This window comes from Neopsephotus bourkii, unplaced genomic scaffold, assembly GCF_033783945.1.
Source record: "Neopsephotus bourkii isolate Nb327-2 ecotype Australia unplaced genomic scaffold, CSIRO-AGI_Nbou_v1 NB_359, whole genome shotgun sequence".
Classification (NCBI taxonomy): Eukaryota; Metazoa; Chordata; class Aves; order Psittaciformes; family Psittacidae; genus Neopsephotus; species Neopsephotus bourkii.
Window position 1 is genome coordinate 1,574,432 of NW_026900865.1, and position 16,680 is coordinate 1,591,111.

Genomic DNA, 16,680 nt, shown 5'->3' on the forward strand with positions numbered 1-16,680 from the left:
TGATGGTCACACTCCTTTTGATGCAGCCCAGGATACAGTTGGCTTTTTGGGCTGCGAGCGCACACTGAAGCCAGCTCATGTTCATTTTCTCATCGACCAGCACCCCCAAGTCCTTCTCCACAGGGCTGCTCTGAATCTCTTCTCTGCCCAGCCTGTACCTGTGCCTGGGATATACAAAGCGTTTGACAGTCACTGTTCTTTAAATTTTAAATTCTCTGAATGGTGTTTCTGATCTGATTTTCTTGCAAATCGAGGTTAAACAAAAGATAAAATATATCCTGCCTCATCAGTGATGAAATTCTGGTAGTCAGTTCACTTACTATTTTGTTTCTCCTTTGATCACTTGAGGGGATTTCGTGGTGTCTGCTTCTATATCTGCTTGAAAGATCTGTGGATCTTTAAAGCCTTGCTTTTTATTCGTTCTCTGGTTCTGCTGCCACTCCAATCAATAGGTTGATTGGAGTGAAGAAGAGTTCTGCCTTATAGTAACTGGAGAACAGTTCTCAACAAGCCTGACTGGAAGTTGCAGCTGAGTTTTATAGCAGAACCTTGTTCTCTCTGCAGAATCACCAGTGAAGTATCAAAAATAACTGTTAAAAGGGTAAAAAATACAGAAAATTAGGGGGGAGTGGGGAGAAGCTCAACACAAATCCCTGTTTCTCCGCATAAGAATTCAGCTCACAGGCACCAGAAGCTTCCAAATTGCTCTTTTCCCTCTGTTCCACTGACGCCAAAAAATATTAGAATCAAGTTAAGATCCCTGGATTGTAAATCAAGCATTGAGGCTTGGCTGCAGAAGAGAAATCGTACTTGAACATTAGCAGTCCAGTGGCAACTCTGCCAGCTTTATTAATCTTATTTCACTTGTGACCTCAGACTTTCCATTTGAGTAAATCTTTATGAAATGCAGTCTCTCCCAATTGCTTTACCTTTTCAATAAAGAAAATTCTTGTTTTCAAGGGGAAAAATTATGAAAGCCTGTAACTTTTTCTCTTCTGGACCTGTGATCCAGCCTAATAAGTAATCTCGTAATTCAAAGGTTAAATAGCTTAATTTTGATGTCAGGTATGACTCTTTTTTGCTTTAAAGAAGGCATCCTATTTTGTAATCTGGTGGGTGACAGTAGTCTTTAGCTAGAAGTGGTTTGTAATGATTTAATCAAGATAGGCTGTGCATTTTTAATAGTGAACTGAATTGCACTTTCAAAGCAGACTGACTTTGTTGTTTACAATGCCCTAGACTAGAAAGAATTGAAAAAATACCCCCCCAAAAGCCCAGCTTTCTGCAGTCAGTGTGTAGCAATACATCAAATAAATCATTAGGGTTGGGCCATCTTTTTTGCAACTGGAATGAAAATAAATAAGAATTAGAAGTTTGTGTGTACTTTTAAATCAAGAATTCAGAGTTCTGGAAGTAAACCTCATCTGGACTAATACCGCTAGACCTCTCAGAAATCACTAGTGCTTTTCAGCCATTTCTGTAATGAGGAACAGTGATCCAATTTGGAGGGTCCTTGAAAACAATATTTGCTTTGGGGAGGGGACCTTGGCTGACTGTAGAGTGCAGGAAGAAAATTTAATTCCCTTAACTGTACGTGGAGAGAGAATTTGATGGAGTTCCAGTTCCAGGAAGGGATCACAGAGTCAAGATCACACTCGTGTGCTTGAGAGCCACCTCTTGAAAGCAATCTTTTTGGCTACACACAGCAATCTCACTCACCCTGTTTCAGCTGAGCTCAAGGTGTTTTCTGGAAGGATGTCTGGCGATGAGAACAGGAACAAGCTGATGGAAGGTTAGTGCTGTGATGTGCTGAGCCTGATCCAACTCCTATTAAATTGAGTGGGAGCAGGCTCGCCCCTTAAATGCAGGAAATATTTTATTGTGAACTATCTGCATGATAGCTGCCAGGTAGATCAATAAGGGCTTCCGCTGCTTCCTGTCGCTCACCTTTGATGAGCGCTTGATTTATGACAAACCCACAAAGTAAACCCAGCTCATTTGGTCTGCCCTGACAGCAGCTGCTGCTGGAGATAAGACAGACTTTATTGCCTTAACCGGTTGGATAAGGAAAAAGAGTTAGCTGCAGAAAGATTAAGAAACACAACTTTCTTCAGTTCCCTCGCCAGTTTGACTGTGGCTTCAGAAGAGCTTGCTCACGATGTGGCACTGCGGAGGGAGGAAGAAAGGCTTATTTATGCAAATACTAAAGAAAAATATGTGAAGTTTATTTTGGAAATAAGTAATATGGTATGTTTAGGATTACACTATCGTATCAGGTGATCTGGGTATAAATCCAAACCAGAAATTTGTGCAGTGGACAAAGAGCCTTGCACTGCTCTCAAGTACAGTGAGCTCTGCAGAACATGAGCCTTGGGCACGGCTCTGGCAAAGAGGCCTCCCAACATCTGCAAAGCAGCACTCCAGAAAGGACAGCAGCAGCATTTGAACACTAACACCATCAAAAAACATTAGTTGCAGTTGTGACACACAAAACTGCTGCTGTTTTTCTTAAAGTCAATTCTGCATGAAGGAAGTGGTTTTTAGAAAATAAGAAAAGACATTGCTCTGCAACTCGTGTTTATTTGCAGTGTCTCATGCGATGGGATGCAGCACAGTGAGCAGGTAAAAGGGAGCATATTTCTCAAGGCAGTGACCATTAAAATGTGGTAGTAATATTAGGTTTTGTGTGTTGTTGGTGTAGCTGAACTGGGAGTCAAAAAGCTTGAGCTTCACTCCACATGCACCCCTCCAAATCTCTGCTTGCTCTGTGGATATGTCCTTTGATCATTCCCTTCTCTCATGTAGCTTGACTTAGAAAAGGAGATGTGTTCTGTTTTATGAAGCCCTGCAGTCTCCTTCAGGGTCAGTGAATGGCATGTAGTGTAGAGATCCCAAATGTTAAGGAGCAGGGAGAAGTGAAGGATTTTGAGGGCAAGAGGACTGCCCCCTGTAAGGCTGCTGCTGGACACCCACAGTATCAGAACTGGTGTATGTGCACATTGTTGGCTGAAGCAGAGCTTACAATCTTTCTTGTTTAGGAAGGATGGGGGGAAATGTGAATGGGAAGGGAGCGGGAAGGGGTGGTAAACATAGACAAGGCCTTTTTGTTGTGATATCTGTAGCTTGGTTTCTGCCCACAGGCTTACATGCAGCCCCACTTGCTGGGAAATGAGTTCACACATTTAGAGTTTCCACGGAGGGTGCAGCGCAAGGAAGTTGGGAAGAGGATGCTCTACCGTGACTTCAACATGACTGGCTGGTAAGAATGTGTCCTTCTCAGCATGGGGTCTGCCTTCTTCCCAACCAATGCCTGCTTTGTACCTGTCCTTGATTAGTGTAAACTCCATCAAACATGGAGGTGTACCCCTGCGTACTGAAGGGAAAGGATACGTCTTTCAGATGTATTTTTCTTTTGGAAATTTACATTTTAAATAACTTGACCTGCCTTCAGAGTTAGGACCTTGTTTCATTTTAACGTGGGAGCACTCAAAGCAGAGCAAACACATAAAAGGGAGGACATGCCAAGGGATCTTCCTGAAAGCTAAACAACTTTTCTTTCTTGGAAGTAGCTTTTTATAATATCTGGATCCTTTGCATGCCAAGGAATGCCTGGAGAAGAGCTGCCTCCCATACTCCAGTGCAGCTGACCCCTGATTTGGGTAACCCTTGAGGAATTCTCTTAAAGATGGGCCTGTCTGAATAAAAGTCATAGCCATCTTCAAAAGAAAAGACTTGAATGAACAGCATTGACTTAATGAAGCGAAGACAGGAAGAATGATGATTTTTTTTGTCTCTTGCTAATTGTCTTCATTGTTCTGTGTCTGTTCAAGAGACTCCTTCTCAAGTGACTCCCACTCACTTAGAGAAGCCCTAATCCTTGCTGTTGTGGGCTCTGTGTGTAAGCTATAAAGGCAAAAGCCCTATAAATGCATAGTCTTCACTTCCATGCTGTTTGTGTTTTACCATCCTTAGCAAATGTCTTTTCAAGAAGGAAAAGAATGGAGAGGGTTAAAAAGCCTCCAAACTTTTTTTGGTTTGGAGACCATACCCCACATGCTTCTGATTTGTCCCATACTTTATAGACCATAAATAATAATGATGTGTTAATGGCAGAATGATGATCTAAGTTTAATGTTACCTGGAGTGTTTGTGCAGAACATCTTAGTCTGGAAATAACCATCGTTGTCCATCATCTTGAACAGCTGCTGCTAGAATGCGCAGTCTCACCCTGAGAATGATGAATTCACATTTTAGAAAGGCTACAGGCATGAGCAAAAGAATAGGAAACAGAATAAGAACATTGGATCAACTGAGGTCTTCAACAACAAAACATTTGGAACATCATGAGACATTCTCCCAATTTCTGCAAAGGGAGTTTTCTTATTAAACTCCCGGATGTCTCTGAAGGCATCAGTAAAGCATGTCTTCATGTAGACTTCCAAATGTTCTTTCTCAAGATTTGAGATGCTATTGAAGGGGAAAGGGGGTGGGGGGGTGGGAAGGGAAGCCTTCTAATTTAGGGGAGAGCTACAGGAGTATCATGGCCCAAGATCTTCCTTAGGGGAGGGTAAGAGCAGATTACTTTCATTATGGTTGGAAGGCAGAGAGGGTTTCTCTAGCTCTGTGGGAGTTTTGCATTTCCCTGGTTGGTTAGTGGTCTGGAAAGAAAATGAGGTTAAAATGGTTGATGTTGCAACATTGGCAGGTGCCACCACAGCTCTTTTCCTAATAATCAAGAAAGGCCGTGAGGAACTGTAAAGCATTAAGTTATTTACATGAATGGGCATCAGAATGATCAAATTTGGTGTTGATAAATACCAAGTAAAGCACGAAGATGGAAAAATAACTGTTAGTGCACACTGGAGGTTGCAGTTGAACTTGAGAGCCCGGTCAAAAAGCTCAGTGGAAGTTCTGCTTACTGTGATTTATTTTTTTCCCCCAGTCAAAATCACTAGTGGAATGTTGGGATGCGTACAGGGCTGGAATAGTTAAAAATTAAACTAATAGGTAATTCTGTGTGTCAATTTGTACCTCATTTATGGTCCTGTGCATAGCACTTCACCTTACTCAGAATGGTTATTGCATAGCTAATAGTGTTTGGCATTAGAGGAAAGATAAATAAGAAGGAATGCAAATTTTAAATGTAGAATAATTAGTAAGAGCTTGGGTAAGCCAAACTGGATTGCAGATTGGGTTCAGTGTTATTGTTTTTCCGTACTGGTGCATGAACTCTTAGCTCTAGCATACGGCAGGGGGGAGAAGAGAGTTGATTTTCCTGTTGATTTGTCTGCATTTTCTGAAGTGTAGGATACGTGTTGATCCAGTTCCTGATTCTGATATAGTCAGTGCAGCAATTGCACCAGTATAATACAAATATGCCTCGCTCTAAGCAGTTATTGCAGAATAAATACTTAAACTGTGACTTGAAAATTCAAGTCTGAATTCACCTCAGTGTTGTCCCAGAAAGAGGTGGCCTGTGCCAAGCAAAAGCATGTGGAGACTGTGATGAGGCTACCTCTCCCTGCTGTTCCATTTGACTTCTGTTTGGAAGTAGAAAATGGGAGCTACGTTTTAGTTCTTAATAAAAGAATTGAAATCTTTTAGCTGTTCCATATCCCACAGCTAGCGCATCAGTTACCTCTTTGTTTGCTTGCCTCAGGACAATGAAATGGTGAGGGAATTTTGCTCTATCACCATGAATTTATCTAAATCAGAGGCCTTCTAAATAAGGATCCATTTCTTTTTGCAGGGTGTTTGCCCAAGGGTGTCTTGTTTTCCATCAAATTGTGTGCAGTGATCTCCTAAGCAGAGGAGAGGCAATCTGCTTCAATTTATCCAAAAGTCTAGGTCAATTTTTATGTTTGAGACTGTGGACAAGACGTTTGATTTCCAGTTTGGTGGGCCTTCAGAGGTGATGGTTTGAGGTGACTGGTGTTTCACGGTGGTTGTTTTACACTTCAAGGGTTTTGCTTCTGCTTTCTTCCCTTTCTAATTCCTAGATTTAAGTGATGCATGAGGACACAGCGGCCAAGGACATGTCTGTTCTGCATTTGTTGTTAAGGACAATATCTATCATGGAGAATAAATTAGCATATATATTCCTTGTCTAGAAAACATCAGATGGAGCTTTGGCCAGCCAGAGCTTGGTACGCCAAAACACGGCCAAACTTTTATCACTTACAATTCAGAAGACCAATTGTCTGAACCTTTTTTTGGCCAGTGACTTCACCATGTGTTGACATTTGCATGTACATGTAGAGAGGTGCGGGCGATGTTAGGAAGAAACGGCCACTCTGACACTTAATTACTGAATCCTTTAGTGAGAGGGTGTAAACTCTCTGCTGTGATGTTTCGTCAGGAAAATGAACTGGTTTCGTTTAAAATTCAGGACACTTTCTGTGTTTTCTGTTAGAAGCTGTGTGGCTAATTTTTTTTCCTTCATTTTTCCCTTCTCCTGTGCTCTGGAGCTTTTCAGAGACTCAACAATGGCTTGGCTTGCCCAGATTGTTTGGATTACAAAAGGTTATTGTCTTTGGGTTTGTCATAATGCATTTGGCCTTTTTTTTTTTTTCCCTTCTTTTTTTTTTTTTCCCCTTTTCTTTCTTCCTTTTTTTTTTTTTTTCCCCCTCATGTGAAGTTTCCACACTGGCTTTGTCTCAACAGCCCACAGTGGTAGCAGGGCTGCCAAGTTTCCCCACAGCATTAGGACAACCACTGATCCAGCAATGTGTACCACATCACTGGTCCAGGCTGCCTGTAACTGCTCTGAGAGCAGCCGTTCCCTTCTCCCTCTGGCTCTCCTACCCTTTCAGGTTTCTCTGCAGTGGCAGTTGGGATGAGAAATCCACTGTATTAAACATATCTAAAATAAACCCCATTTAGGTGGGAGCTCACTGCGAGCTGCCCCTCACGTCCCCTCGCCCCACATGCATTGTGGTTGAGCAACCATTGCAGAATGCACACTGTAGCTGGCAAGGCATCTTAAGAGCTGTGTCTCCTGCTGAACAAGCCTCCGAGCTGTCTCGAGCCGTAATTTGCTGGCAGACATCCGTGTTACTGACAGCCTTTCACAGCTGGGTCTCTGGTCTGGGGTTTTCAGGCCCATGGCTTGCAGAGGTTAAACTTGTACCAGGAAGAGGGTATTTCTGGTGGCTTTGACAGGTCCTGGCAACAGAAGCATCAGGGAAGACTCAGTGGCCATGTAAACAAAGTGCTGCCAGTGCTAAAAAGGGGTGAAGGTCACCTGCAAGTAGAAATATATGGAGGAGAAATGCAGGCCTGATGGTTACTGCTCCTTTAAAGTACTGCACAGAATTAGTACTCTTTGTCTCTGCCTTTTATTTGAAAGTTAAGGCATGGTTGGTCAGGTTTTCTTTACTCAGGGGTATATCCAGCATGAACAATTGTGGAGTTCTTTGCTCTGACTGTATCATAGACATCTTCCCAAAACCCAGTTTGCTGTGGCTCTCACTGGCACAAAGGCTCCTTCCCAGGTTTCTCCTGTCAGCCTCCCGTGGGGCTGCAGGAGCCACACGGTGCTGCACTTAACCAAAGTCATCCAGAAGAGACTGCCAACTGGTATCAGCTTTGATGGTTTCAGAGTTAATTTCTTTGCTCCTCTTTGGAATGTGAACAGCGGCCTTCCTGCTGCTTGTGTTGAAGTAGAGTTCTTTGAAGGCTTGTTTCCAGATCACAGCTTTAGCTTTTTTACTTAGTTTTAGGGTAGCAAAAGAGTCCTAGATAACAAGCCCATTTTTTTACCTGATTGCTAGTGCCTTCCTTTGCTTTCCAGGAGTACACAGAGTTGAGCTGCATCCTGTAAAGACATACCTGAGCTGGTGTAATACCCACTGCATATCATGGGTTAGCCAGTGGGGGCATTCGGTGCTGCCTCTGATCACACTGCATGCACAGCAGCAGTGGAGCCCTCACCAGCCCTATGTCCATGGGGCAAGGGGGTACTGTGGCACACGGTCAGCACCCGAGGGTCAGCCAGTGCCAGGGAATCGCCTGCCTGCATGATTTATTCCAAAGCAGGGAGGCTGGTGTCCTGGGGCGAGCGCTAAGCAAAACCCATTTTATTCTAGAGTCAATATTGTCCACTGCCTGGAAAGCTGCCAGCCTGCTCTATGCTCACCCTTTTCTTTCCAAGAGGGAATGTCTTTCAGCCCCTAAGCATCTGATTAAAAAAGCAACTTCACTTTTCAAGCCGTTTTATTTTGTTTGGGATGGATGCCTTTTGCTTTCATTGTGCAGCCCGCCTTGCCGTCTGCGGTTCAGACTCCAGCTCACAAAACCCAGGCTCTCATTAATCACTTACTGGGGATCCAGAATGCCCCGGTGAGAGCCAACGTACATGTTTTGCTTGGTAATGCACGAGCTGATTTGAGCAAATATTGCTAACGCAGCCACTATCTTATTCTTTATTGCTGGGCTCGATGTCCTTTGACAGCGTGTTCAGGTAGCCTGCCCGAGGAGTGCCTGAGCAGATTGAGAAATGCCACAGAAATGCTTTATGGACCAGGCGCCCGCACTGTGCCCCCCTTTAATATAAATTGATTTATTGAATCAAGCACAGGAGCCCTGCTACAGAAACCTCGGGCTATATTCTCTGGAGAACCACCTAATAAAACAGCCCCAACTGACACTCCTCATTAGCTTTTCCACTGATCCCAAGGCAGTATTTAAAGTGACAGTGTCCCTCTTTTCGGCCTGAATTTATCTGCTGGCAAATGCCTGTGGGTCTAATTAGCTTAGCATTATTAGTCTTATTCAGATAAGCTGCATTTCCTAACAGCTTGATTCCAACTTGTAAAAAGTAATTGGAAGTCTGCAAACCCTGTGCCGTAACCTGCTTGATTGCGCCTTTTAGCCAAATTCATGTAATTTACAAAAAGTCATCCTTTCTCCCCCCTCCCCTTTTAATTGAGCGTTTTTGTCTAGTGCAACCTTCTGTGCTTCCTCTGTTGAAATCCTGGCTGTATTGTTGTGTTCGAGACCTCAGCCGTACCCTTTGTACGATCGCCAGGGAGAGATCAAATTTTAATTTCATAATTACTTCACAAGAAAGCAGCCTTTTCCCCAGTCATGCCTGATATTAATTTCCTCCCAGCAACTTACATTTTCATAATTTAATGATTATGGGCCACCTTTGCAGCACTGGGCCTTTCTGGAGAAGAGAGAGATAGGGTATCGTTTTTGCAGCAGAAACTGTAATCTATGGCCTCTTGCTTTGTGTCTTTGCTCCTGTCTCTCATCGCAAGGGAGCCAGGAGCAGGACGGGACGTGCCTCTTCAGTGCAAGCAAGCAAGCAGAGCAGCTTGCTGGGTTGTGCCTGGGTGTCTGGGGCACAGCTCAGCAATGATGAATGGCTGTTTGCAATGTGCATGTTATGCATCTTCTCAAGATTTGCAGCCCTCGCTGCAGGAGCAGCAGGAGGTGAGAGCTGACCTGCTGTGTACAGCACGTCTCCTGACAGTGACAAATGGCTCTTTTCCCCAAGTGCACACATGCTGCAAGAGCTGAGCCAGTGTCTTCAGGGCAGGAGAAAGCAGAAACAAGAAAAGTAATAGTGCTGCAACAGAAGAGAGAGCTGGTCTAGGATAAAGCTCTTCAGGGCCAAGCAAGCGTGACAAGAATGAGGTTGGTCTGAGTCACATCCTACAGCAGCATCTCCTTCTGGTGGCAGTGCATCTAAGGCGTGTCCCTGCACAGCTGTGCATTTCTGCTTGGTCTTTGCCTTGCCACTAGATCAGGTGCTGCATATCAGGGACAAACAAAAGGCTCCCAGTCTGTTTTATTAGAAAGAAACTGAACTGAAATGAAGTTATCTTCAATCTGAAAACCCAAGTAAAACCACCTCTTCCTCCTGGTAAGGTCAAGTCTCTTCCCCTGCTCCTGTTTTCTCAGGCTTCCCCAGCTGCACAAATTTGACATAACCTCATCTGGGTCACTAGGAAATCATCTTTCTTTCATCTTTCTTTCTGTTGCCACCCAGAACTGACCTACACCTCTGCTCCTTGCTGAGAGGAGTCCCCTTGCTTCGCAGAGGAGCTTTCAGCACTGCTGTGGTATAGCAAGGTCTCTGCTTGCTCTGTCTCACTGCCTGCCCCATCCTGTGCTACAGTGATCTTTCCCAGAAGAATTTGCTTCCTGATTCCTTCTTAACAGCAATCTCCTTTCCTTTCGGAAGGTCCCAGCTAGCAAGTGTGGAGGAGGCTCTACGAGGTTAACACTCTCCCATCTGCCTCACCACATCCTTCCAACAAGCAGCACATCAAAATGTGAATTTACAAACGGTTTTTCTGTCCATTGCAGTGCATTAAGCCCATAGGGTTATAACAGCCTACTTCCCTTATCCCTCTGTCTCCAGAGAAAACACTGACAAACTTTCCTGTTTGTCTTTTAGAAGACATGAAGTAAATTTTAAGAAGCACTCAGGACAACAAATTCACTGACCCACTTGATGTGTAGCTGCAGTATCTGTACATGCTTTCTGTCACTCAGTAGTGGAAGCTCAAGTGGTCACCAGCAGTGAATGAAAGTGCTCACGGTACACTTGCTCTGTCCCTCCAACCTTCCTGAGCAAAAAAACCAGCAGGAGAGAGTGCTTGTAAATAGCCCCAGTTATGTTTTTTGTCCTTTTTGGGGGCAAGGACCTATCTAGATCCTTAGCCACCCCCTCCACCGACTTTTCCTCCCCCACTTTCTTTTAATGCTCTATCGGAGGTGAATGAAATAAAAGATCAGCCACCGTCCAGAAAGTGCCTGAGAAAAGATGCTGGTGCTTGAATCTCTTAAGTGGGCTGGCCAAGATGAATAGAGTTTGTTTTGCTTAGGAATTACTTCCACAGGAGTACTTGGTGGTGGTGGGGGGATACAGCCTCTCCAAAGTCCAGACTCCATGTTAGGGCTATATATGACAGTGGAGGCTCCCTGGAGATCCAGAGCTCACGTAACAGTCTGATTTGACCAAGCCAGAGATGGTATGTGTGTACAGGTCATGCTGAGATACTTTATTTTTTGTCATCCATAGACAAGTAGGCAGAACTGGGATTTGCAGAGTGACACATTGTACAGTTTCAGGTTCACAAGAAGGAGTTTCTGAATTTTCTGTGAAAAACATGTATTTTAAAACTTGTATGTTTTCTTCTTTACCTGGACCTGTGACAGTATTTTGGTTTAGAGTAGATCTTTCCCTAAAAACTGGTTTGTGCATATGTGCACATCTATAAGTGATTTGCATTTGCCACCATGTTTTCTCTTAACAAACATTGCTATATCTTATGTACTTTTATTATCTTTGTTTATCATAGTTTTCCTCATTAAACTGTATGTCAGATGAGAAGCAAGGGAAAGCTACTGAGGCACTGGAACATTAAAGCTAACCTGCCTAGAGGGTGCTTGGTATCAGGTAGCACTGCCTGGATTTAGAGATCCTGATTCTGCAGAAGCACATATGTGTAAGGACATTTTTAAAAGGTTATGGCTTATCGAGAGGTAAATCGCACCATTTTCAGTGGCTCTGTGCCTAACTTGCACTACCCATCTCTTCTTGGTACTAAGCACACATGTATACTGGTTTGCTGCCTGTAGTTCAATAGACAGTACACATAAACAATTCCTTTTGGATTGGTGATTTAAGCTCTGTTTTCCAAAGGGTGAGCTCCAATCCACTGATTCCTCGTGTGGGAGGGGAAAAAGGAACCCCAAACCGTTTCAAGTTTTGTGTTGCTCAAAGATTAAAATCTGATTTCCTATTGGAATGGCCGAGGAAAGTTGAGGCTGGGGGAAGGGAGGTTGGTTGGCTAGCTGGGTAAGTTTTGTTGTGAGGTTTTAGTGGAGGGGGAGAGAGGAGGGACAGATGGGGGGATGGTTCTGACTGAGTTTGGGTTTTTTTACAGATTACCAAAGCAGTGCTAGAAATAAGACAAATCCACAACCCTTTCTCAAAGGAGAGCCTTCATCCTTATCCTCAGTACAAACTAGTGCATTTCTGAAGCTTTTGCTTGCTTGCTTGCTTGCCACAAGTGGGTTTATTGTATGCTTAAAGTTAAAGCCCTTTGACCATTTTTTTTTTTCCTTCCTTAGGTTTAATTCTCAGGTGTCTCTAGCAGAGATGTGAAATATGGACAAACTTTCTAAAGCCAAGTGCTATGGAAAAGCAGAGCACAGAGGCTGGATTCCCCTGTCATGCACAGAACTGAGCCTTCCAGGTCAGGGTAGATTGTGGTTTTGCCACCATCTGTTGTGCCTGGGGATGCCAACACAGTACTTGTCAGGGCCAGTAACCTTACACAGTTTGCTGTAAAAGAAAACACTATGTGGATTTTGGTTTTGGTCACGAGCAACTTCTACTCTTACGTGAATTTGTACGTGCTTTCATAAGGCCAATTTTAAGAACAAATTATATGGCAGGAGAATGCATAACACATGTAAGAAATTATCTAGGCTTTTGGCTCTGAAATCTGTATTTGGGAGCTGACCAGTTTTTCAAGTTCTGACCCAGCAATATGCAGGTAACTTTGATAGTCTTTTCTTTCAAGAGTGCCTAAAGCACTCCTAATAACCTCAGCGCTGTAGGAAACTTATTCCATAGATTGTCTTGTGTGTTTAGCAGCTGCTGGTGATTTTATTCACCGTGTATTTAGAGCAGATTCCAGTTAGCATATGAGTAACATCATGTCAGTCCTAGTTCTTTCATTCTGACATCTCTTTTGGCTCCCGGTGCGATTTGGCCCTGTTTTCCAAAATGTTGATCCTGAGTCCAAATGTAACGTTGTGGGTGGTACATATGTCAAGCCCTAGTTCAGTGTTTTTGGACAGCAGTAGCATTTCATAATTCTTTTGAAATGAAAAGAAGAAATGAAGTTAACTGAAAAAAAAAGAAAATGCGGCTAGATCTAGCTGGGCACAAGCTTGCCTTTACTACTCCTCCCTCAGCCCCCCTTGATTTTCCATTTGGAAAAATAGAAGTTTACGTGGCAGAAGCACTTGACAGCATTTAGGCTCATTCAGACGAGCAAGCAATAGCATAGCCTTTTCTTTATAACCTGTCTTGTCACGGCATGGTGGCCACTGAGACCTCCTGAGATGAAGATGGGGAGGGTGGAGGGTTGCAACCCTGTGTTTGTGTGTTTTATAACAGCGAGCTAGGCTGAATTATGTAGATGGCTGACTAAGGCCATGCTGGCACTAGAAAAGCCAAACAACCCCCTCAGGTTTTCTGTATGTCTGCGTTTGATATACCTACTGCTGTACTATATCTTTATATACAGCGCACTCTAAACAGCACACGAAGATATAAATGTGATTTTATTACAGAAAATCAAGTGAAACAGTCCAGAAGGTTGTAGCCTGTGTGAAATAAACACACGTATGAAGTACAGGAGGTTTCACAGGGCGTAAATCAAAACGAACTTCATAGCTTCCTTCCTTCCTTCTCCCCAGTGCAGTTGCAGAGCTGCTAGCTGAAAAGCTGTCCTTCATCCTTCTCTTGCAGCAAACCACATGCTCATATATTATTAATTCTGTTTTGCTAGTACTGCAGGACATAGGTACCTTTCTAGAGAGTCTCAGGTTGCTTTTCAGAGTGCTTGTGCCAGCTCCACTGCTGTGGTTGCAGTTCAGTGCATTGTTTTTGAAGTGCTGGTAGTTTTTCAGGCAATAGCAACATCAACAAGAATAAGCGTGCTTGAGATGAGTCTTGACACCCAGGTTCTGAGCCCAAGAGATGATTTGCTGTGAGTAAACATAAACAAATCACAGTAGCCCTCTGGGCCTCCCTCACTCAGTTGGATAGCTTCAGGAGGTCATGGGCTAGCCAGCTGCCCTTCCTAATCTGCTGATGAAACAAGTTAGCTTCAGCCCTTGCAACACAGCCTCTTCCAGCATCCTTACACCATTGTGTCACAGTTCAAGGCCCTAGAGACACTGGTCCTTATGGATAAAGATGCTGGACTTGGCAATGGGGACCATTCTTTTGAAGGACACCAGCCTAATTGATGCCTTTTTCACCCTTTTTTTTTCTACCTTTTTTATCTTCTTCCTAGAGCACAGTGTGAGGTGCTATGCAGAATATAAGGAAGGAGGGGAGAGGGGGAAGAGCCCATTTTTGACTCTTACCAGGGCAGTGTAAAGTGAGGGATTTGGTCTTGGGTATTTGTAGTTAGCTTGCAGGTAACATAGTTTGTGGTTTTCCTTTAAAAAGGAGGTTGCAAATAAGTCCCATCAATTTAGTCTTGTCTGGTGTTTGCAACAAATGTTATAACTTGAAAATCCAGTAGGAATGGTTGGGTAGTCAGGCTTATGGTTTGAATAGTCATTCGACTGATGCCCCACCTAGACGGAGCTGATACTCTTTTTCTCGGTGCCAGAGCACAACTGGCTTTATACAAGGAATAGGAGAGTTTGGGCTCACCCTCGAGGACATTTTGCCTCGGATCCCAGCACTGTAGCTCCAGCTGGAAGCTCTGGGACATGTCCATGAGCAGTCAATTGAGAATGGTAAAATTCTTCCTCCACATTCAAACCAGGATATCAAAGTTGGTGATTGAGGCAGCGATGTTAACTATTCCCTGTTGGAAATAAAGGAAGGAACAAGAGCTAAGTCCATGACTGACTCATCCTTCTCAACAAAATGCTATTTCAGGATTTAAACATCAGGGAAGTATTATCATGCTGGCTACTTGTAGTGATTTATGCCTTTTTGTTTTGTTTAAGAGCTAATCCATTTGTCCTCCGCAGTACAAAATGCCATTCAGATGCTTTCACTGTATTGTCTCTTACAGAGATGCCCAAGCCCCAAGATACTCTTGCCCACGTGGTCTCCCATGAGTCACCCACTGTGTTTAGCAAAGCTCACCTCGTTCCGTTTTGGGATTTCACATGTAGTAATGTTTTGCAGTACAGGAGCAGAGTCCTCCACTACTGTTTTTTACTATGTATTTTCGTTGCTTTTCCTTTTTATTTTCTCTTCCCCTCCCCTCCAATCCTAATATCAGCACTACCAGTGATTACTGGGAAATGTAAATGTGAAGCTTAAATGTCTATTCCACTCTCTTGGAAGTCTGAGGCTTGCCTGGGCGATGCAGCATGTATAGCTGTGTAATACAGCACCATTTATTGATCCCAGGCCTGTGCCATATTTTGGTGAAGCAGTGGGCAGTTCAATTACAATATAGGATTTCACCCTTAATTTTTAATTTCCTGCTGGTTTGTGTCACAGCCTTAATATTGCTTAAACCTGATCAAATGTGACTCCCCAGAGCTCAGACAGCCAGCCCAGCTGGAGCATTGCACTGCAGCAAGGGTTGGCGGTGGCTGGCAGGCAACCTGCAACAGAGCCTTGCCTCCTCCTGCTCATCCTTCCACTTCAGAGGGATGCACTGATTCATGCACTCAGGGGACGATCTTGGTATCACATCAAGGGCTTTGGGCAGGGGTGGGCCAGACTGCATGCAGGGAAAGACTGGGAGGGACAATTTTGTGGTATGAAGAGGAAGCATGTCCCTCCTGTGTGACGCAGTTTAACCAAAGAGGCTCCCCAGCACCTTGGCTCAAGCATATGTTGTATAAACCACAGGACCCTACAGCCATCTGTTTTATTTATTTATTTCCTCTCACTGGCAAAAATGCTCACCTTCTCACCTCATCAGTGTCAACAGCTGGATGTGTAATAGATAGAATACACAGGCATGCAGTAAACAGAAGCAGAGTATGAGCATTTATTTCTCTTGTCTCTTGGCCATGGAAAATCTGCTGCGAAACCTGAAATCTCTGACAACCTTGACTGTTGCAGTCAAGGTCAGATGAGCGCTAAATGTCCTAAGACTCTCTGGCACATGAGGCTTGTCTTGGTTTAAGCAATCCTGAAAGGTGAGAAAAGGATTGGAGAGCTGTTTCACACTTTGACTGGGTCCACGCTGCCTCATTGCTCACTGTTCCACGTTAACAGTGTGAATCTGGTCATTGTGTTTGGGGTTTTTCTGGGTGGTTGGTTGGTTGGTTTGGGGCTTTTTTCCTGACACTGTATTACAGTAGAGCTGCTGCCATAGCCAACGGTATCTTACCCGATTGAGATGTTTTTCAAGTCCACCTCTTTTTCCTTGCAAGCAAGATTGACATGTTAGATATTTCCTCGTGTTCGTTTTTTCTTTTAGTGAAATGGATAATTCTTTAGGGAAAATCTTTCCACAGAAAAATAAATTTCCATTCTGGTTTAAAGACAGCAGAGTCCCTAGGAAAAATAATGATTTTTATTTTTCTGTTAAATCACAGCCGCTTGTTTCAGGGCACTGGGTGACTAATTGAGTGCAAGCGTTATAAATTTTGTTTGTCCTCCCCCCCACAGGGCATACAAAACCATTGAGGAAGATGACTTGAAGTTTCCCCTTATATATGGAGAAGGCAAGAAGGTGGGCACATTTGCTTTCCTCACACCAAAGGAAGAAGGAATTCTGTGCTGTTTACCACTCCGTTTAGCCTGTGGCAGTACAGTGTTTTCCACTCAGTATCTCTTTATTTTATCGTTTTGACAGCTTGAAAGAATATCTTGGTTCTGTCATAAATCAGTCTTGTGTTTGGGGGGGTGGCAAGGAGAGCTCAACATACTAAAAAGCATTTTTATAGCAAACATAGTCATTTGCTGTTCAGTTTGCTTTTGTTTTTCTTTCATTGTAA

General features: G+C 43.6%; 1 protein-coding gene across 1 annotated transcript in view; it reads left to right on the forward strand.

Moving 5' to 3' along the window:
* PPM1H (protein phosphatase, Mg2+/Mn2+ dependent 1H) overlaps positions 1–16,680 on the forward strand; it is a 136,652-nt gene that overhangs the window by 102,553 nt on the left and 17,419 nt on the right. Inside the window, exons 6-7 of the mRNA XM_061348531.1 lie at positions 3,141–3,259; positions 16,352–16,415. Of these exons, the coding sequence (XP_061204515.1) occupies positions 3,141–3,259; positions 16,352–16,415 (183 nt within the window). The remainder of the gene's footprint in view (positions 1–3,140; positions 3,260–16,351; positions 16,416–16,680) is intronic.